The sequence below is a fragment of the Dermacentor albipictus genome, chromosome 2, assembly GCF_038994185.2.
Source record: "Dermacentor albipictus isolate Rhodes 1998 colony chromosome 2, USDA_Dalb.pri_finalv2, whole genome shotgun sequence".
NCBI classification, from domain to species: domain Eukaryota; kingdom Metazoa; phylum Arthropoda; class Arachnida; order Ixodida; family Ixodidae; genus Dermacentor; species Dermacentor albipictus.
In genome coordinates, this window is record NC_091822.1 from 200,639,828 (window position 1) to 200,660,364 (window position 20,537).

At 41.2% G+C, this 20,537-nt stretch overlaps 1 protein-coding gene and 1 long non-coding RNA gene across 32 annotated transcripts in view; one reads left to right on the forward strand and one right to left on the reverse strand.

The window, feature by feature from the left end:
- trol (terribly reduced optic lobes) overlaps positions 1-20,537 on the forward strand; it is a 604,861-nt gene that overhangs the window by 296,052 nt on the left and 288,272 nt on the right. For 21 of the 29 annotated variants that reach the window (XM_065435395.1, XM_065435391.1, XM_065435373.1 and 18 more), the window contains 9 exons: positions 924-1,067; positions 1,792-1,923; positions 4,484-4,627; positions 8,994-9,101; positions 15,215-15,328; positions 15,417-15,533; positions 16,942-17,073; positions 18,630-18,737; positions 19,183-19,299. In XM_065435395.1, coding sequence (XP_065291467.1) covers positions 924-1,067; positions 1,792-1,923; positions 4,484-4,627; positions 8,994-9,101; positions 15,215-15,328; positions 15,417-15,533; positions 16,942-17,073; positions 18,630-18,737; positions 19,183-19,299 — 1,116 coding nt within the window. The remainder of the gene's footprint in view (positions 1-923; positions 1,068-1,791; positions 1,924-4,483; positions 4,628-8,993; positions 9,102-15,214; positions 15,329-15,416; positions 15,534-16,941; positions 17,074-18,629; positions 18,738-19,182; positions 19,300-20,537) is intronic. The other 8 variants (XM_065435380.1, XM_065435387.2, XM_065435402.1 and 5 more) reach the window with 5 other exon arrangements.
- The window catches only part of LOC135904553 (uncharacterized), a 42,410-nt gene continuing 32,582 nt past the window's right edge, over positions 10,710-20,537 (reverse strand). For all 3 annotated transcript variants that reach the window (XR_011512347.1, XR_011512346.1, XR_010565142.2), the window contains one exon: positions 10,710-11,135. This is a non-coding gene — a long non-coding RNA (uncharacterized lncRNA). The remainder of the gene's footprint in view (positions 11,136-20,537) is intronic.

Sequence of the window (20,537 nt, forward strand, 5' to 3'; positions counted from 1 at the left end):
CAAAGGTTGGATACTTTTCTAACAGACCTCGTACTGGTTACGTTTTTGTTTCTCGTCAAGGAGTGATGCTTCAAGATTATTCCTAGAACTTAAACAATAAGAAGCTTTTAGTTATAGTCATTGATTTCTTTAGCTCCTGAAGTATAGTATCATTAACAAGTCGTTAACTCTGCTGTTTTGGTTCTGACCCCTGTATCACTCTATTAATGCAACTCGGTATGTCCTGAACAAACTGCAAATGGTTAAAATGTGGACATCTCTGCAATGGAACCTCTTAAACTTCAGGGTTGGATTTTGTGTATGCTGAATTTCTCATGCAAAGAGGATACAAAAGCAAGCTACCTGCTGTGTAATGCAATAGGCGAAAGATGTGAACCCCTGCAGATGAGCCCAAGCTGGAGCTACCATAAAATGGTTGTCAAATGTGATAACAAAAAACTGCAAGCCTAAGCTAGTGCTACTATAGAGTGGTTGTAAAATGTAATAACGAATTATGAAAAACTACCAGCAAACAGTGGTGATAGCTTTCAGATACTTTTTTTCTTGTGCATTTATGTTAAACCCTCAGTGAATCTTGTTAGGTTATGTACTTCACATTTGCACACATTTTCATGCAGTTGCCTGGATTTATAGCTCATATTGTTAGCTTCTTGTACACCACATGCTGGCACGAACAGTTTTAATTGCATTGCTCAGTGATCACTTTCTTCTTAGAACTACGCAATCAGTCATCATAACTGGATAGCCGCGTAGGCAAGGTGCTCCTGGTATACAGTGTGCACTTCATTTATGATGTATCTGCACCTAACAGTATCTCGAAAATTTGCCAAGGCTATAATTTGTTGCTTCACCTCATTGTTCATCTTATCAATAATCCCATCTGCATTGGTTTTGGTACTTACCTATTTGCGGACTCTTTTCAGGAGGCAAGGAAGGATTCCAGTGTGGCCACCACCAGTTTGTCTGTGATGGTCGCAGATGTGTTGATCATTCTGGAAAGTGTGATGGCCGTCATGACTGTGCTGATGGATCTGATGAGAGGAACTGCCCAGGTGTGCCAGGGGGAGGTAATGGGGAACTTCCTGCCTTGATGTTTATAATGGGTAGTGTGTGTCTACCACTTAGCTTTATGACCTTGTTATCAGTGATGTGTCTGCAATAGTGTGCCCCCTCTGATTTAATGTTTGGTTATATTGCTCTTTGTGCACTGCATAATGTCTGGTTTTCACATTGCTTTATGGTTACTTGAAATGTCTGGGAAACTTCATCTTGATGAAATGTGTTCTATATAAGAAATCCTGATGTAGTTTACTGCCATAGTATGACTAACTTGTGCACTTCAACATTGACAATAGCCTCCTAAACATCATGAACATGAAGTCAGTTTATTGTCATGTCATAAGGATACATAAGACTCTGTTAGTATACAATTGTTGCAGGAGGAGCTCCTAAAGCAATGACTTGATTTTGGATTTGCTTGTTTCTAATGTGCACAACATGTGTTATCGTTAGAGCAATCAATTGCATTACAGGTAGAATGACTCTACGAAATGACTTATGTCCAGTAGTTTGGTGATGTTACCCATCTTTGATGGTCTGAAATTTTCGCATGTTTGTGCTGTGGTTGTTTTTGCTGCTTATTTCGTGCCATTGATTGACTGCCATTTACTACTTTTCCAATGCGTGAAGTCAGCTGATTATCGGTTTTTAGCTTGGCTACTGTGCAATGTGCTAATGTGAGCGGGCACACTGATGGCCTGTTCTTGTGAAACTGGCATGCTTTCTTTGTAGACAAAGTCATGAATGCCTCTAGGAGCCTGTGCAATTCAACAGAGTTTCGTTGTCGTGATGGCACTTGCATTCCTCTGTCATACGTTTGTGATGAAGAGGTAGATTGTAAAGACGGCTCCGATGAGCTTTGTGGTATGTTGCCATCGATGCTTCACTGTGTGCTGTATGCTTTGCTTTTGCTGTGAAAGAAACCATGATCATTAAACATTGCAACAAAAGTCACTCTACAGCAATAATTTCCAGCACAAATATATTTTATGACTGGTCTGAGCTGGGCTTGCCATAGTGTACAAAGGCACTCTTCAACACACACGTGCACACACACGCGCACGCACATACTATGCTTGGATGAAGTCCAATCATGTCTGTGCTTAATGAGATTATTATGGCTTTATGAGATTACCATTGCTCAGTGCATATGTAGGTTTAACATATATCTTCTGATGTAAAATTGTAAATAAACATGCTTGTGCTAAGTTAGGGCTTTTGCACTGTGAACCAAAATGAAACTGAACTGGTTGAACAGAATTGAAAGCATTATGTAGTAAGAATTCAGACTTTGCTCTTCAGGTAGCACAGATTTTCGAAACATTTCTGCAGGTAGTGCTGGTTTCCTCTACCGAAAATTCACTTGTGCACTGCATGGGCAGCTGCCTTTTTCTGGTGCCAAGGATGTTTCAAGATATGCTGGCACTTGCCTTGTAAAATGTTTTGCTGTAGTCCTGTTTAGCTTAGGATGTTCAGTTATGCTCTTCAAGCAGCAGCATGTGTTTTTGGTAACCGTTTCATTCACTTGGCATTTACATGGCCTGCACTTAACATTGCTAGGTGGCTGAAAGCAGATGCTCTGAGCTCTATGGTTTTCTGTCTGTTGCTCCTGTTATTGCTAAAGACACATGCTAAAGACACCAGCATGAATATGGAGCATGTAGACATGTGTGTGCATTACGTGCACATTTAATGAAGGAGCATATCGGGAAAGCCCTATAGACCTTAAGATGAAAATACACTGCATGTGTGTGTGTGCAGCACTGGGCTCCATGCCATACCTTTTGCAAGGATTTCTGCGGTAGTTATGTCTCTAAAGTTCGCCCTTTGCTTCCTCCAACCCCAACCTTAGTGGCATTTGCTGTGGCATTCTGTTGCTGAGCATCTCGCACAGGCGCTGCAAACGAGAAAGGAGCATGAAAATTTGTGTATTGAGAGCCTTGGGAGCACGTTGGATGCCAGCTGGTCGAAATCAATCTGAAGTATCTAGCATCTCGGAGTCGTGGTGTAGCTCTGGTACCTGCTTTATTGCCTTTAAGGCCATCTCCCTCCTCTAACAATTGCCATTACACCACAAATGCTTCATTGTTCTGGCTTGTACAAAGCATCATGCCACAACACATAATTATCCTCTCTTTATTGCCATAACTATAGCTCTTGCTTGTTTGGGTATCCAAAATGGCTGCAGATGATACTGTTGGGTTGAGTGTTCAACCTGCTTTGTTTGCCTATTCCACTTCTTTATTGCTCCATATTCTATGGCACCTGCTACTTCTCATGAGAAGATCCAGACAGCAGTAGCCTTCAATATGTGGTTCAAAAATTACATACATTGTGCCTTCAACTGTTGAAGAAATTTCGCACACAGTAAATGGCGAGCAACCTCTTGACTGAGTCTGTGGGTCCTCTGTTGTTTTCAGAACAGTAAAAGTAGGGTTATGTGCAGTCTGTTGCACAACACCAGTGGCCAGTCAGCCATTGTTGGCAATGGGCAGCTGGCTATTACATGTTGCAATAGGGTGTATGTCACCACATAGTGCAGTAGTTGCATCAGTTCATTTACAATCTCCAGATGATTCTGCAGAGCTCTTTCAAAGGTCTTTTTTTTCAGTCGCTACAAACACAGCTATGAAAAATGGTGTCAACACATCTTGCTTTATTTTACAACATGAACTTCAACTTGATTTATTTTTTCATGCATTCAGAGGATGTGAATGATGCAGCATACCCATGTAAGTTTCTTGAGGCATACAAAGCATTTGAGCAGCTTATTATAACAGTACAGTTAACATGAGAAACAGCTTTACATGTGTGAATGAAATGGATTAATATGATGACAGGAGAATAAATTATCCTTCATTGCTAAAGACAAATATGCTTGCACAGTAGTGAGAATAAAGAGCTTCTGATATGATCACTCACAATGGCACTTGCAAGCAACCTTGTTGTTTCATGCACAATAGACAAAGAAAAAGGTTTTGCGAGTATGAACATGCTTAGCTTTTAGGAATTTCTGTTAGCTCCTTGTTTCTCATGGTGGGACTTGCATTCTTGCGTGTTTACTTAAAGTTCTCACAGAACACCATACTTCAGACCTCACCTGTACAATCATTACATTTCATGCATGTTTAAGGTATTCTTGCTGCTGGTTGGGCTATAAGGTGTCTTGTTGACAATGGTACCTAAGAACTTTGCATGTTTATTAGGGAATATTTCAGCCTCCAAATTTTGAGATCAGGCACTTGGTGGCCGAAGTCTGGCTTTTGCTACTAATGCAAGTGTCTAGCCAAATACTGAGCGATGCATGCTATTGCCTGTGTAGACTAACACCATAGCTGGAGTTCCCTCCTGTAGAGAAGCATAGATTGCACAAATGTGCCAGCAGTCGCAACCTGACGCTCTTGTTTTTCACACCATGTTCCAGATATTACTCGTGACTGTGAACCCAATCAATTCAAGTGTGACGGAGGAAGAAAATGTGTTGACTCCTCAAGAAAATGTGATGGTCACTATGATTGTGCTGATCGCACTGATGAAGAAGGTTGCACACCTCATCCTGGAGGGCAATGTAAGGCATAAAAATGCAGTCTACATGATTTTCACTTTTTATTTGATATAGCTCAGATCTGAGTATTCCAGTTTACTGAAAGCCTAAAATTTTCTTATGACTCTCTGTTCAGAAGGCCCTCAAAAGTTTTGCATAACTGGTAAAATGGCACTGCTATGATTGTAAACATAATAGTCCTTACCTCAACAGCTGGTATGTGCCCAGTTCCTGTTGCTTCCAGTCTCGCTTCACTTGCATGTGGTAGCAAAGATATGCTTAGCTGGCTGTTCTTGCATTAAAGATCTCTCAACTAGCCACACAGCCATGCAATGCAGACATATCAGGTGTAGCACACAGTTCAAATATCCTCGTAGGTAATTCTGGACATAGGTTATTACCTATGAAGGTGGCTATGCAGGCCTGGTCCTCTACCTTGCCATTTATCACTACTGATATGGCTGCTGCTGTGGGCTTTGGATGATGGCAGCTTGCAGAATTTGTTGAATCGGGCTATGTTTACCCACCTGCCACAATGGCCTACCACTCGCATTGTTCTACTTGTGAGTAGGCTGTCTCTAGTTTGATTTCTCGACATAATTTATTTTGATGGGCCCAGAATGCAAAATTAATGTGCACAAAAATATTGGTGCATGATAGGGACAGAACACATACATTGTGGGTGCCTGAACATGACTTTAGCCACCCTAGCCTTCTTTTCATTTTTCTTTTTGCTTAACTGGCAGCATCTGGAGGAGACCCATGACTTCACTGTATTTCTCATGTGATGCTAACATAGTGGCTGCTGTTGTGCATCGATATGCATCAGCGCTACTGTTCATGTATGCAGCTTTGAAATCGCAATTATTTACCATTTCGATGAACAGTGTTATTGTTTGTGGGCACGCTTTTATTTTGTAGCCATCGACTAAGTTGCATGCTGTTGCTCATTGTTCCTGGTCCTTTTATTCTCCAATTGCTTTCAACATAACTATTTTTAACCATATGCTTTCAAGATGCATAATGGTAGCCTGTCTAACCTTGCTTCCCTTTATATAATGTCTAGTTACTTTTGCTATCCTTGCTACTGATAATCAAGTTAACTTACAAAAGTTACGGCTAGGCAAGTCATGCAAGTCAATCACCAAGTCATATATAGGTGCTTCACAAAGCGGTGACTTAATTGTTTGTGCGCCTAATTTTCGGTTGGACACACACATCATTTAAGACCTGGCAGCTGTCGAGTTTAATAGAGTTCAGTGTGCAGTGTACTTAATTCTAGCCAATAGTGGGTATGTGATGACTCCTTTATGTAAACACAAAGCCCTACATTGCAGTCACTTTGTTACTTCCTAAGTAGTAGCCAAGTATTTCACAGAGGAACCAGTACCATGCCACCAGCTTTTTATAATTCCATTACAACACTGTGAACCTTCTATGGTTTGCTGTTTTACATGTTTGTTTATAGGTTCACATGAGCAAGTACAATTAAGCTTGCTTCATTCCTTTTACATGCTTTGTGCCCTCCACTCTCCTCTTCTGCTGTGGTCCCTCTTCCTTTTTCTTTCTGTGCCACATGCTGAGCAGCGTGCACAACTTAAGAGGCAGTGCTATTTGGCACTTCCATTGCAAAATCGTTGCGGTGCAATGGCTTGTTATATTGACCATACAGTGATTCTGATGATGAGTAGGAGTTTTCCAGTGTAAGTAGCAATAAAGGAGACCTTGAAACATACCCATGTGTATGCACACAGTCGCACAAAAATAAATCTGTTGCTTCATGTCTCTAAATTGCTGAATGTGCATGTGAGATGCATCTGTGTTCTGCATGAGTCTCGGCATATCTTGCTTGTTTGACACTGCATGAAGACCGGTAACAAGGCAGAGCTATTACTGCCATGGGTTTGCCTTACAGGGGCACTGACACAAACACAGTAATTTTGTTATTGGAAATATAGGCCAATCCTGTGAAATAAGCCAACTGATCCAGGTCACCATTCTTCAATATTTAAATAAATGTAGGTAGCACTTGTAGTTCTAATGCTGGACTACAATACGTTCAGTTCTTTTGCAACTGCAGTGAAAATTTGACATTATATTTGGTGGCTTTTTGCTACTGATTGCACTGACTAATCTTCGAGCTCGGTGCAGCAAGTGTTTGTGCCAAGTGTATACAAAGCTTAATCCAGAGCTGTGTGTCAGCATCCCTGTAAGCTCTTTGCTCTTGTGCATCTTGCTTGTGCATGTCTTTCTGAGACCAAACCAGGTAGACTGCTTTGTGCATATTTTTGGCTTCTTAAGCTTCCGTGGCTATGGGTGAGTGCATGCATGGTTCTATTGCACATGCGAAGTACATGCTGCGTGGCATTTCGGTGGAGTTGCCGCAGCTGGAATTTTGTGGATGCCGCTTTTCCAGCGTTGCCAGCTGTGGATGACTGTGCTGTGGACAAGTTACGCTGCAGTAATGGCAAGTGCATTGCTTGGGCATTGCTTTGCAATGCAAGGCGAGATTGCACAGACAGCTCTGAGAGGAAGTGCCGTAAGAGCACTGTCCCCCTCTCTGTTCTTTTGAACAGAGCACAGCACTGCTAGACTGGTTTTGTCACATAAGAGCATAGTCTGGTTTGGGTAAAGCACCCCTTTTTCTAGTCTGCACACCCTTTCCTCTGACTCCTGATTTTCTGGATACTATCCATCTTAGATCTTCACCTGTCTGTCTTCGCACATGAAAGTTCCTGCTCATCATTTTCCAGTCAGGTCCTTGCCGGATAAACAGTGTGCTGCTATACAACATGCCCTATCTTTGTCATTAGAGATTGGCTCCCCGTCTTCAGGAATACATTCAAGCAGAAATTATCGACATGCGCCATGTTTGCTTAGTGGCTATGGTGTTGGGCTGCTGAGCACTAGGTCGCGGGAACGAATCCTGGCCAGGGGGGCTGCATTTCAATGGGGGCGAAATGTGAAAACACCTGTGTACTTAGATTTAATTGCACGTTAAAAAAACCCAGGTGATAAAAATTTCTAGAGCCCCCCACTACTGCGTGCTTCATAATCACATTGTGGTTTTGGCATGTGAAACCCCGTAATTTATTTTAATTTGAAATTATCAGACTTTTGAACTGAACTGGTGCAATTTTATTGCATGATGTCTACTCAGTTTATGCTGTTTACCATTTATTTCATTCTGTCATTGTTAAGAACTTGTGAAAGTATGAATCAGAGTTGTGAGTCACGTACTGCACTACTGTTGCATGCACATCTTACTCATTCTCTTCAGAGCCAAATGCATTCAGAGCCACGAGAAACATTAGCACACAGTGACAGCTTGCATTATAGCCTCACATACATAACTATTACTGCAAACTTTAACGAGTGCTCAGACATAAGCTATGCTGTAGAGCTCAGAAAAAATTAGTTTTCCATGCAGGGAATGCTAGCAACATAAGAAGCAGGATCCATGAAAATCACTGCCTGAAGCACTGCACTTATGCCCAAAAGCTTAATTCAATGCACATGCACACGGATACCCATAATTGAAAACTTGCTTCGCTTTATCTTTGAAATAGTAATACTATAGCTCTAAAAAATATACAAATATTATTCATTCTTTGTGCCATGCTGAAAGATTGATGTCTGCTCTACTTCATCTAGCAAATTTGTGAGCAGGGTGCAATGTGACAAGTCCAAATACATTTTTAACGTGTAGCCATAGTTGACCTCCAGTACAGAGAGGCTGGGATGCACTGTAACCATTTGTCTACCTCAGTCAGCTTTGAGAGCCGCATGCAAGTTGGTTGTTCCTACATGTGAGGCCAGGATCATCATGGCTTTTCATCTGAGCAGATCATACAAAAACAATTCTGGCTTCTTATTGCAGTCCTGCATTGAATGTTCAGTTGTTATTCAGAGAATTCATACTTTATTCAAACCTGGTAAAGATTTTTAGTATTAGTAGTCAGTCTTTTCTCTGTGCAGGTGCCATTAATTGCCAATAGGGAATGTCGAGAGTGACAGCCAAAGAAATAGTCCTGAACATATTATGTAACTGATGTTGTCCCAAAATGGCATGTTTAAAATATTACGATTTTTGCATTTCATTTGAGAACCACTGCATTATAATTGACATAACATCCAGTTAAGTTCACAAATGCTTTCTTCTATATGCGAGTGCTCATAGATACAGGGTTGCATCATGAAGTCTAGCAGTGCTGCTTTGTGTGACATAGGTGCTGTGCTTTTGTAGTGTTCCACTGCATTGAGTTGCTTTTCTGCTTCCTGCATCAGTTCTTTTGGTTTGCCTGACATTGAAACTGCCAACTGCAGCTGTTTTTTTTGTTCCTTTCACTGGCCGTGCTACCAGTTTAAGTTCTTACCATTCATACTGCAGCATGCCGGCAGGGGCAATTTAGGTGTCAAAATGGCATTTGCATCAAGATGGAAAGGCGCTGCGATGGCTACCATGACTGCCAGGATAGGAGCGATGAACTTGATTGTCGTAAGTGCCTGGGGGCTCACTGGCTCTGCTTGCTGTGGTGGCTCCAGAATGTATTTGTGTATTGTGTGACCTTGGACCAGTGCAGATTGTGATAAGGGAAATGCAGGCCTTTAGCACTGTGGCATACTTGCATGTGGAGCAAGTTCTGTATGGTGAACTGGGAAGCTTCAGTCTTGATAAAGCTTTTGGGAATGGTGAACTGCTTGGGCAAGCTTGCTTTGAAGTCATTTGGAAAGCAGCTCAGCAGATTGTTAAAAAAAGTTTGCAGGCTGGCGGAATAACTGTGTTGAAGGTGATGATGGGTGCTTGGACTTATAAAGTGTAGTTATATTTTGATGGACACATCAAATGTCTTCTAATTGAATATGTACTTTCTAAAAATTTCTTCAGGTATGTTGAATTGTGCCAATTTCTTTTTTTTTTCTTGGAAGGGTTGAGGAAAGTGGGTGGTAAACAAAGTTTATAATACCATATTACACATGAACATGGTTCACACATTTTTCTGCAATCTTGATAGGTGCATTGCTCTCATGGGGCCAAACCACTTCAGTTTTTTTCCAGCTGTGCATAAGCATAACCCCCATGGTTCGTTTTGTACCAAAAGAGTGAATACTGTTTTCATAATGCATTTACTTGTTCACACATGCACAATGTGCACACGGTGCCTGAAGAGTCCTGAGCACTGATGCTGTCACTGCTGCTCAGGCTGAGGTTTGATAGCACACTCATAATGCAGTCATCCTCCATTCCATCTAAAGCATAAGATAAACCTGTGGAGTTCAAAAAAGACACTGCACAAACTAGCTGAAATCAGGATGTGCGAATACACTATCTCTTAGATATTTGTCCAAACTTTTTTTTTACTATTGGGCTTCAATGATGGGGTAGCAGCTGTCAGATGAGTGTAGTCATTACTCAAGTGTATATGGTACTCAAAACATATAATGCTGTTTACAAGTGTAGAAAGGCTTGTCTCAGTTACGCAGCATTTTTATTGAGTAGAACATTAAAGGGCACCACCAAATGTACAGTGATGACAATTACAAGGGTAATGAAGGCTGACTACTTTCATGCAGTAAGTACTGTTTATGTGGCAAAGTGTAGGAGTCTAAAAGACTGCTAATGTTGTTAGGGTAATTAAATTAAATATAACTCGCACAGCTCCCGCGCTTGGTTACCGCCGTCGCAATTTCTCTATGGCACCCGCTAACTTAAAGCTACTTCTGTACAAAACTCTAATACATCCTAAGCTTGAATATGCCTCTTCTGTCTGGAATCCTGGCTTAGATTACTTAACGAATGCAATAGAATATATACAAAATTGTAGCACACGTTTCATTCTATTCTCGGACATCAAGCGCAACATCTATGAAGGTTACTTTAAACTTCCCTCTCCTCTCATCCCATAGGAAGTTAGCATGCTTATCACTGCTGCACAAAATTTATTACCATATTCCAAAATTAAAAAACTTTTGTCCAAACCTGCATACACGTAACACGTAACAATATCATCTACACATAACATTTCTACGTAACTTTCTAGACGTAACACTATCATCTCGTACTGACCATCACCATAAATTGAGCATTCCACATTGTCGCACGAACCAATTTTTTCATCCATTTATTCCTAAAACTACCGATGAATGGAATCGTCAGCCGGCTTTAATTGTTAACATAACCGATACACCTGCTTTTAGAACTACTGTTGAAGAATACTTTTGTTAATCCGCACTTTTTAATTCTAATTTTAAAAAAAAAATTATTATACCCTGTCATCTGTACATGCTCTGTATTTCGTTCCATTCTTTTCTGTAACACCTTTGGGCCTTGAAGGTACAATAAATAGACAAAGCTCTTTACTCTGCATTGATTACACACTTCTGGGAACAGTGCCCAACTTCATATCAGTATATATGAGAGCAGAAAAATTGTTGCATGACACCACCAGTGGTATGGCATGGCTTCTGTTGATCTCTGGTAGCAGGATCACTTTCTGGCACTTCATTTGCACCATCTGCATGCACTTGGACACTGCGACAATAGAACGCAGTCACTCTTATTGGAAGATAAATTATGCAGTGTGGTGAAAGAACTCGCATGTAGCATATAAAGGCACCTCGCTGCAGCTTTTTCAGCAGCATGGCAAATGCGCACAGGATATTATGCATAACTGTGAGTCGGCCTAGTTGGAACATATTCATATTGATACTTGTTGTGCGCAAACAAACAGGGACGAAGAATAGGGGCAACACAAGGACGAGCGCTTTCTAACAACTGGTTTATTTTTGAAGAACTACTTACTTAAATACCCACAGAACTGCGCGATCTAGTAGTAGTAAGTAAGTAGTTCTTCAAAAATAAACCAGTTGTTAGAAAGCGCTCGTCCTTGTGTTGCCCCTATTCTTTGTCCCTGTTTGTTTGCGCACAAGTATCAACAGGATATTATCACGTATTTGTAAAATCTGTAACCAAGAAGATATTACGTACATGTTTCACTCTTGATAGCCACAGGTCACTGCACACCAGCAACAAGAGCATAAGTGGGGTGGCATCAAATGACATTAATATCTTAACAGCACCTTGTTGTCACTCATTGTGAGAACTGCTCCTCTATGCCCAGCTATTGCTTGACAAAAGCAGCCAGCAAACATTTATTCAACATGACCCTCCCACAAGCTCAACCTGCCTTCTGTATGGGTGTAGGACATCATTGTGATGTTCTTGGCATTTAAAAGCACCCTTAATGCTAAAAACTTTGAAACAGCTCGTAGTATTTGCACAGTAATTTGAACTTCCACATTATCAATTCAACATGCTGAAGGTACTAAACACTATTGCTACTGATCACTTCCCATCGTAGCTTTGCAAAAAACATGTTCATCACTGATGAGTGCCACCAAGGTGATGTTCATATCTGCTCCTTAATTATAACGAGTGTTACAGGAGGACAGTTGAAACACCATCTATGAGGGGGAAATGCCACCCCTAGACATATGGCATGCTGATGGTTTAGCTTTGAGAGGCTCCACTAACAACCTTGACCTCCACAACCATGGGTGCTTCGTTGGTTCTAACATTGTGCATACAGGAAGACAGGAGTAGTATCGTATGTAGTTTAACTTATGATCAACGCCTCGGGGAGGACATCAGACATGAAATGAAGCTGGTATCTGTCAAGCTTTTGGTGGCGCCTTGGTTCAAGAGCAGATAGCTATCGCTGTATTACAACCAAGCCATCAGCAAGCACTTTAGCAAAGTTAAGCTAGCAGTCATCTGATGAGCAGCCATAACCATAAACATTTGTGAAGCATTCAGCTTTTCTAACAGAAGGTGCGAGTTGTTTTAGAGGGCAGTTGGAGGTTTGAATTCCACAAAGAAAAACATCCAGAATTCAGTGATTCTTTTGCCACTGCACTCAGTGTAAAAGCAGCACTCCCTTGCAGTGGACACTAACATCTTAAAAACAGTTGCCTTGCAGTGTGCATGCCTTTGTGCACTACAATGTCTGCTGTGGACTTGAAAATACATCTATACACAAATGCTACCAGTCTATCTCCACAGTGCTCAAAACACAAAAATTGCAAAATACAAATGTTGCACAATAACTCAGTGGTTGACATGTCCTGCTACCAACTGCACATTAGCTCAGTCATGAGTTTATTCCTAATTGGTGGTGGTGGGAAGTTGGTGCATAATGTGTTGGGACATGATTTCTTGTTTTGTTCCATTTCTAGTGCTGTTCACTTCCAAACTGTTTCACTGTGTAGTGAGGGTGAGAAGTTAGCCTGACGCCACCATCACAATAGTGGTGGCATGATAATGGAGTAACTATAGTGCCCCTTAGGTATTTTAAGCACTATAGCTTAACATGTGGCAGACAGGCACATCGAACCCACTTAGATCTAACTGCTGTCATAGCAAATGTGGACAAGTATGACTGAGCTCATGAATGTGCCCTAATTGTATGGATGAAGCTTCTTTGTTGCTAATGCAACTTTCAAAATCTCGGATAATTGCACACCCTTAATCATGCTTTCTATAAATTTATTTTTCATCGGTTTTCTTGCACTAAAATCTTGATTTACTGCGGCTATATGTAGGAAATGAGCTTTGGCAGTTGTGTGCAACCATTTACATATAATCTGTCAGCCTCATGCTGCAACTCCATCATTTCTTTGCTGTGCACTTCGATTTTCAATTTGTGCTTCAATTTGTGCAGAAATAAGAAGCTAACACAAATTGGCTGAAATAGCTTGTGTTACCATAGTACAATCTCGCGGGACCAGTAGTTCACTTGCTTAACTTTGAACAAATTTCTAAGGCACAGTGAAAATTTGTCTTGGCACCCACTGTGACAGCTCATTGGCTGTTTCATCCTAACCAGGGTAGAATGCAGAAAAATATGTGTACTTGGGCTGGGGTGCTTGTTAAACTTCAAGTGGCCAGAACAGATGCAGAGCCCTCACAGCCCACTGTGCATCTTTGGGATGTTAAATCAGTTTATTTTTGTTTGGGGAGTCACTTGATAGCAACTTATGCCCCTGCCACACGGGCACAGTAAGTGGATTACTTCCTAATGCCTTAAGATTTAGTCTCATTTGCATGATGCCACATGCGTAAATCAAATGACATTTGCCTTAATGCTATTTGTCACCGAAGGTGTTTGCCAGAACTCATTCCACTGAGAAATGCCTACTCGGTGCCATAGCTTGCTCAGTGCAGTTTACTTATTATTTGAAATGACATCATATTCAGCTGAAAAGAAATGTTTCAGTTGTTCAAGCCATACAGCACACATAAACAAGCACATCAAATTTTATATCGTGCAAAAAAAAAAAAAACTTTGGAAGAGATGCTGCTGCAAGCGGAGTCGTGTGAAATGTTGGCACCTATCATACAAGAAGCATGGTGGAAGGAAAACGATAGAAGGGAGCACATTGCAATGCAATTGAAGCCAAACCTGTCAGCCCAACACGTGATTGCATGTCAAAGTGTGCAGTTGGTTTGAATGCTCAAGCTCTGCAGACCGCCACAGCAGGGCAGCTGAACAAACATGCACTGAATAAACTACTGGCATAGCTACTGGCAACCAAGGAGGTTATATACCAACTGGGAACGAAGCACGTCAGAAAATCGCTATTCTTGCTCCGTGATCTTGGCGCAAGAGGGTCACGTGTTGGACCACCACTGTGGCTTCACGGATCATTCACTTGCTAAGGCTGGCTGCGTGACTTAATGCTCACTCCTATATTTTTCCTTCCTCCATGATGACAATTTCATTGCCACCGTGCTTCGTCAATTGTAGCATTGTAAAAGTCGGCAACGAACTAAAGCTAGCGGCATCATAGTATGCTCATTTCTGCATTCTACTAGCCTTGAAGGCAGATTAAACTTGTAAATGCATGTTTATCTTTTTATTATTAACCTAAAATTGCTCGCTTCAGAAGACCCTGTTAAAAATGTCATTAAATTTGAATGTGTAGCAGCTTCGCCGAAAAAAATGTCATTCAGGAACTTAAAGCCTTAACTACTGAATGCCATTTTCTGTCCCCATGTAGCATGCATATTAAGTGATGTTCCTCCAGTCAATTGTAGCTTATATACAAGGCTGGTACTAGTACTGTATAGCAATGGAAACATTCATGCCACATGAATCATGATGGCTTGTAATGCACTCTACAGTATTATAAGGCATTGCATAAATGCTTTTCAGCTTTACAAAGTTCCTCCTTGGCATGTAAAAACCTGCATCGATGAAGGTCTACATCTAAATTGAAAGGTCTGGTGACCATAGTCTTGTAAACCTAAGAATACAGTGGCAAATACACCGCTGTCCAACTCTGAGAATTTGTATAGGCACCAGCCAATTATCTTCAATCATTTTCATGATGTCACAACAGAGGCATGTGAACTTATTTCATTGTACCTCTGGAACTGTTTTGGAGCTTGTAGGCACAAAGGGTCAGTCCAGTGCAGTTTTGGGGATGAGGCTTGCTCTGAATTAGGTTGTCACTGAGCATTAGTGGGCTGCACCTCTCTGTATTCAACAAACACCTCCTTCTTGCTTCTTTCTTAATGTCTAATGCTTGCATACTCTTCTGAACTTCTAGCTGGTGTCTGCAGGCCTAGTGAATTCCGGTGCCATAATGGCATGTGCATCCCAGAACGTGCTCGTTGTGATGGGCGCAGAGACTGCCCAGATGGATCAGATGAAAGCCAGTGTGGTGAGCTTTTGATGCAGACTGTCTTGTCTCTAGTTATGGAAGTTCCAAGTCAACAAGAGCTCTTCATTGCGGTTTTCTTCAATTTCAGCTCCAAGTTGCAGGGCAGATCAAATACGATGCCATGGTGGCGGCTGTCTAAGCATCTCTCGAAGATGTGATGGAGTTTCAGATTGCCCCAAAGGAGAAGATGAGCTGTCATGTGGCAGTAAGTGCACTGATTTGAATTGTACTTCTGGTTTTCTTTAGAATGAATGAAAGATGAGCAAGCTCGGGGTTTTGTGGCATGAGGAAGCAGGCATACAACATGTAGACACAAAAGGAACAGCATTTCTTCAACCTCTTGTGTCAGTCTTTTGTGTCAGCCTTTTTGTGCCACGTATGGTCCTAGGTTAAGCCATCGTAGATGCTGCACATATGCCAATGATTGGGAGCCGCTTGTTCATTGTGTGAGAATTAGCTGCTGTGCCCTTGGATTGCCTTAAGACAGGAACTTTGATAACTAACATGTTCTTAGCCCCTTTGATGATTATATGCATTAGTATTGAATTAGTATCAATGCTTGACACCACCAGCCATGACAATTCAGTGGCTATGGCATTCTGCTGCTAAGCAAGAGATTGAATGTTCGATACCTAATCATATGGCAGCCTCATTTCTGTAGGACTGCAATGCAAAACACTGGTTTATCATGCTTTGGGTTCACATAAAGGAACCTCAGGTAGTCTGAACTAATCCAAAGCTGCCACGATGGCATATGCTATCACCCATTAGTTTCTTGGGGATTCTAAATGCTGTAATTGTAGTTCTCGTGACATCGTCAGATTGGTTCATCCATAGTGCCACTTTGGGATGACACAAGAATAAGGCAGCAATAGCATTGCTGCCCTTGTGCACCAGGGATGGTTCTGCATGGAAATAAATAGCACCCGATTTTGATGTTTTGAACAGCTAACACTGTTAGCATATCTCCTTCTGAACCTTGACTGAAGTACTCTGGCATTCACAATGGGTTGCCACTCTTCACCTATGATTTGGCCTATAATTGTAATGGACCCTTCACTGTCCCTTGAAACAAGGGCTTGTGAAATGTTATAAAACACAAGTAGTTGAGCTTTTGAAGTACATGTATGTCACACAAAAGAAGCATTGACGTCTTTGCCCACTTAGTTGACTTCTTGGGGCTTGCATTGGTGCTCATGAAGGGTACAAGCAGTTGGTATGTATTTCATGCACTTCATCACATTCATACTACAGTACTACAATGGTCGAAAGCTTTACCTCATAAGCTTGCTTTGTTGTACATAAATAGTAGCAGCACATTATGTTCTAGCAGCACTCTCTACATTTCCAACCATGTTAACTGTGCACTAAATTAAGACATTTTTATTGGTTCAACTGCATATCGAGGTTTAGGTGCAAGTTCGTTAGTCCCACTTTTGGGGAAAATGTTTTAATTTATGAAATTACCTTGTTGACTTTTTTGCTGCAGCCCTTGGTGCTCCCTTTTTTCACACACCTACTGATTTTGTGCTGTGCACTAACACCAAATGGCTTTCAGTCAGTGGGAATTCAAGGTGTTGGAGTTCACAGTGTCTTGAATGTTCTCTTTCAAGATGGGCATGCGTGTCGGCCTCATGAGCACAAGTGCTTGTCTGGACACTGCATTGATTCTCGCCATAAGTGCAATAGAGTGAAGGACTGCCCTGATGGTGATGATGAACATAATTGCATCATTGACTCTAAACGTAGGTCTTTCTTATTGAACTGACACTTCAGTGTGGTCGTGTGTATGTGTAAGGACTTTATTACTACAGCAGTATTGTTTTCACTTTTTCCCACATGAATACGAACCTGTCAAGTTTGCTAGCATTGGGTGACTGTATGACATATATATAGGCAGAGTTGCGCTTACTTGCACAGAGAGAAAAATCTTACTAATCGGTCACTGAAATTTCAATGTATTGTGGTTGTACTTTCAGGGAGGCAGTAAAAATAAAACGGTATATTTGATGCTTTCACAGAATGTTAAATACATAGCTTAAATGCAGTTTGAGGACTTCGAACAGTTGCTGTACAGATAATGCCTTGCATGCTGATTCTCTTCAGTACACAATGTGTGTGCCCACATTGCATTTGTTTCTGACTCGTGAGATAATTTATCAGTTCTTGTCATATGCATTAATATCGCTCATGTAGCAACATGACATACTTAACCAACTTGCAAGCCATATGTATCTTTTGCACTGAGCATGAAATCTGTGCGCACAAATGTACAGCAGAAGGTATTAACTCTTTGACTTTTGCTGCTGGCTGGCACTACATTTTATGTTAGATTTATATAATCTCATTGAATGATTGACAATGGTTCAGATTGAAAATGAATGTTGCACCAAGGGCAGGACTTTCACCTAACTTGCTGTGGTTATTAGTGAATTGTTTCAAGCTTGCTAATGGGAAGCAAAATAATGTACAATATGACAAAGATGTACCACAACTTTACACAATAAAAGGTCTGATGCTAAAAGATTCTATTAGGCAAGTGTGGCCACACATTGCACTATTTAATATAAAAGACCTGCTGTTGCTTGTCCGGCCACGGCGGCCGCATTTCGATGGGGGCGAAATGCGAAAACACCGGTGTGCTTAGATTTAGGTGCACGTTAAAGAACCCCAGGTGGTCAAAATTTCCGGAGTCCTCCACTACGGCGTGCCTCATAATCAGAAAGTGGTTTTGGCACGTAAAACCCCAAATATTATTATTATTATGCTGTTGCTTGTGAATATGCCACAGGCCAGTGCCACTGGGGGTGAAGAGGCCAGTCGTGTTGAATCAAGCTAGCACTGGCTCTTGCCTCTTAGCCAGTGTGGCATATCTGCTTGTGAATATATTTGTATTCAGCTTTCCATCTGAGCTATTTGCATAATATATTTGTGTAGTGCTGCAGTGGGTAAAAAGTGCTGAATCTTTTTACGCGTTAGCCAACTTGTACTAATGACTGCAACTGGTCATCAGCTGTATAGTACCGTGTTTTTGCTTTGCCTTGCCTTGTGATCACAGCCTAGAAAAAATTATTCCACAGTAAGCATATTAAAACCCTGTGCAGGTGCTCTCATAACTTTTCACTCAGCAACATCATTCTCAATTTTTTACTTAAACCGAGGTGACCACAGGGCAGTAGCTATTCTCTTTTCTACTCACCTTGACTTGCATGGAGTTTGCCCTAGTGCCTATCTGATATACTGGAACTGCACTTTAATATGAAATATTCTTGTTCTTTTACGAATATTTTTCTTTTCTCAGCATGTAGGGAAAATGAATTTCGATGCCAAGATGGGACATGTATGCCAGATTATTTACGTTGCAATGGCCATTCGGACTGTAGGGATTCGTCAGATGAAGCAGATTGTCGTATGTTTTCCTATTTTTGGTTTTGTTGCTTGCTGATATCTTAACAAATTCTGCCTCTACCAAGCTTTATGCAAACTACACTGCAGAGTTTTTTCCTCTTTTCTCTTGGTTTTTACTCGGTTTAGCATCATTTACACATGCTTTCATTTCAGTCTGAGTATGTAGAATTTGGCGTTTGATATGCAATTCATAACTGTAGTAAGCCCCTCATGTTTCTTGTACATGCTTCAAGAGCAATTTATGCTATATTTATGAAAATATTGACTGAGTGTGCATGCTGCACAGTGGTTAGCATCTGTTCCCTGGAATGTACATTGGAAAGTATGAATGGCATGTGAAGTCCAGGAGTGCAGATTTTTGGGCTAGTTGGTTCATTGTGTCAATCTAGCGCTATAGCTTCAATTGAGACATCTGAAGCTTGCAAACATGGCACAATTTTTTGTAGATAAGCACAATTTCCCACAGAAGCTGCGCTTCCAGTGTGGCAATGGTGTGAGCATTCCTTCATCAAATGTCTGTGATGGAGAGTATGATTGCCTTGACGCATCTGATGAGTTCTGTGGTATGTTGCTGCTCACGCTTTGCTTTTTTTTCTTGCATGCTACTGTTTTTTGTATGCATGCACAAAGTCAAGCCCACCGCTTATAATTTTACTATGAACTCTGCATTATTGAGAAAAGAAATTAGTGCAGCCAATAATGCACATAGGGGTGGCAGCACTAGTTAAAGATGATGCTGGATTCGGGTCAGTACTGGACCATTCCACCAGAGGGTACCACTGTTGATCTAGGCTCTTGCCTTTTGACACTTCAGTCATTGCCAGACAACACATTGCAAAGGGCCTCGCAACTCCTCAATATAAGCAGGCTTATTTGCCAATACACATGTCAAAATGCACTGCTGGGTGACAGAACTCCATAGGCCGTGACTGCTACCATTCTCACAAAGGCAAACACCTCCTTTTAGCCAGTTTTATTCACAATAATTGCACTTCTTTGCAAATCAGCACCGTGGGGCTAAGGGACTCTACTAATCGCAAGCAGCTTTACAAGCGTGCTGCTTTACCATTAATGAATGAACGCAAAAGTTTTCTTTGTTATACCTATTGGTTCCCTCTATTGTTATTCCTGTTGGTTTCCCTTTTTATTGGCTACTTCTGGCATTGTTATAACTATTTTAAGGTGCCAAAGAACACACAGCACACAAGAGAGGACAACTCTCTAACACTGTCGACTCAATAAAAAAATTCACAAAAGGAATAGCAACAACAAAATTCAGGTGCAACTGAGTAAAAGTAGCATTTCTTTTCTATTTTTGGCATCCACACAATACCGAAGCCCATGCACTCTCAAGCAAACAGCATAGTTGGAGACACCCCGTATAATTGCTTGCAAATGGGTGACTCTCTACCCTATGCATCCTCTGACAAAGCTATACAACCCCCTCATTGGTCTGTTAGCTTTGGAAGGGCAGCTAACGGTGCACATCTCTGTGCGCCGAAACTGTGTTCCCGCAATGCTGTGGGGCAACAACACTCAAATCCAGTACAACTTTGGTAGTGTTTTGTGGGGCACTTCATTTATGTCGGGATAATTACGACACAATGGAAGGGGAACAGTTTTGTCCGGCTGTTTTTCTGTGAAGGAGGTAAGAATGACAGCAAAAATTGTGCTGTTCGAAATATCTTACACATGGGGTAAACAATCATTAGCGTTCCAACTTTCAATAATGCCTAAGGGTGGCCTATCGTCTTAAATGGACAGCATACATATTTACGGACCTGCTAGTGCACATATGTTT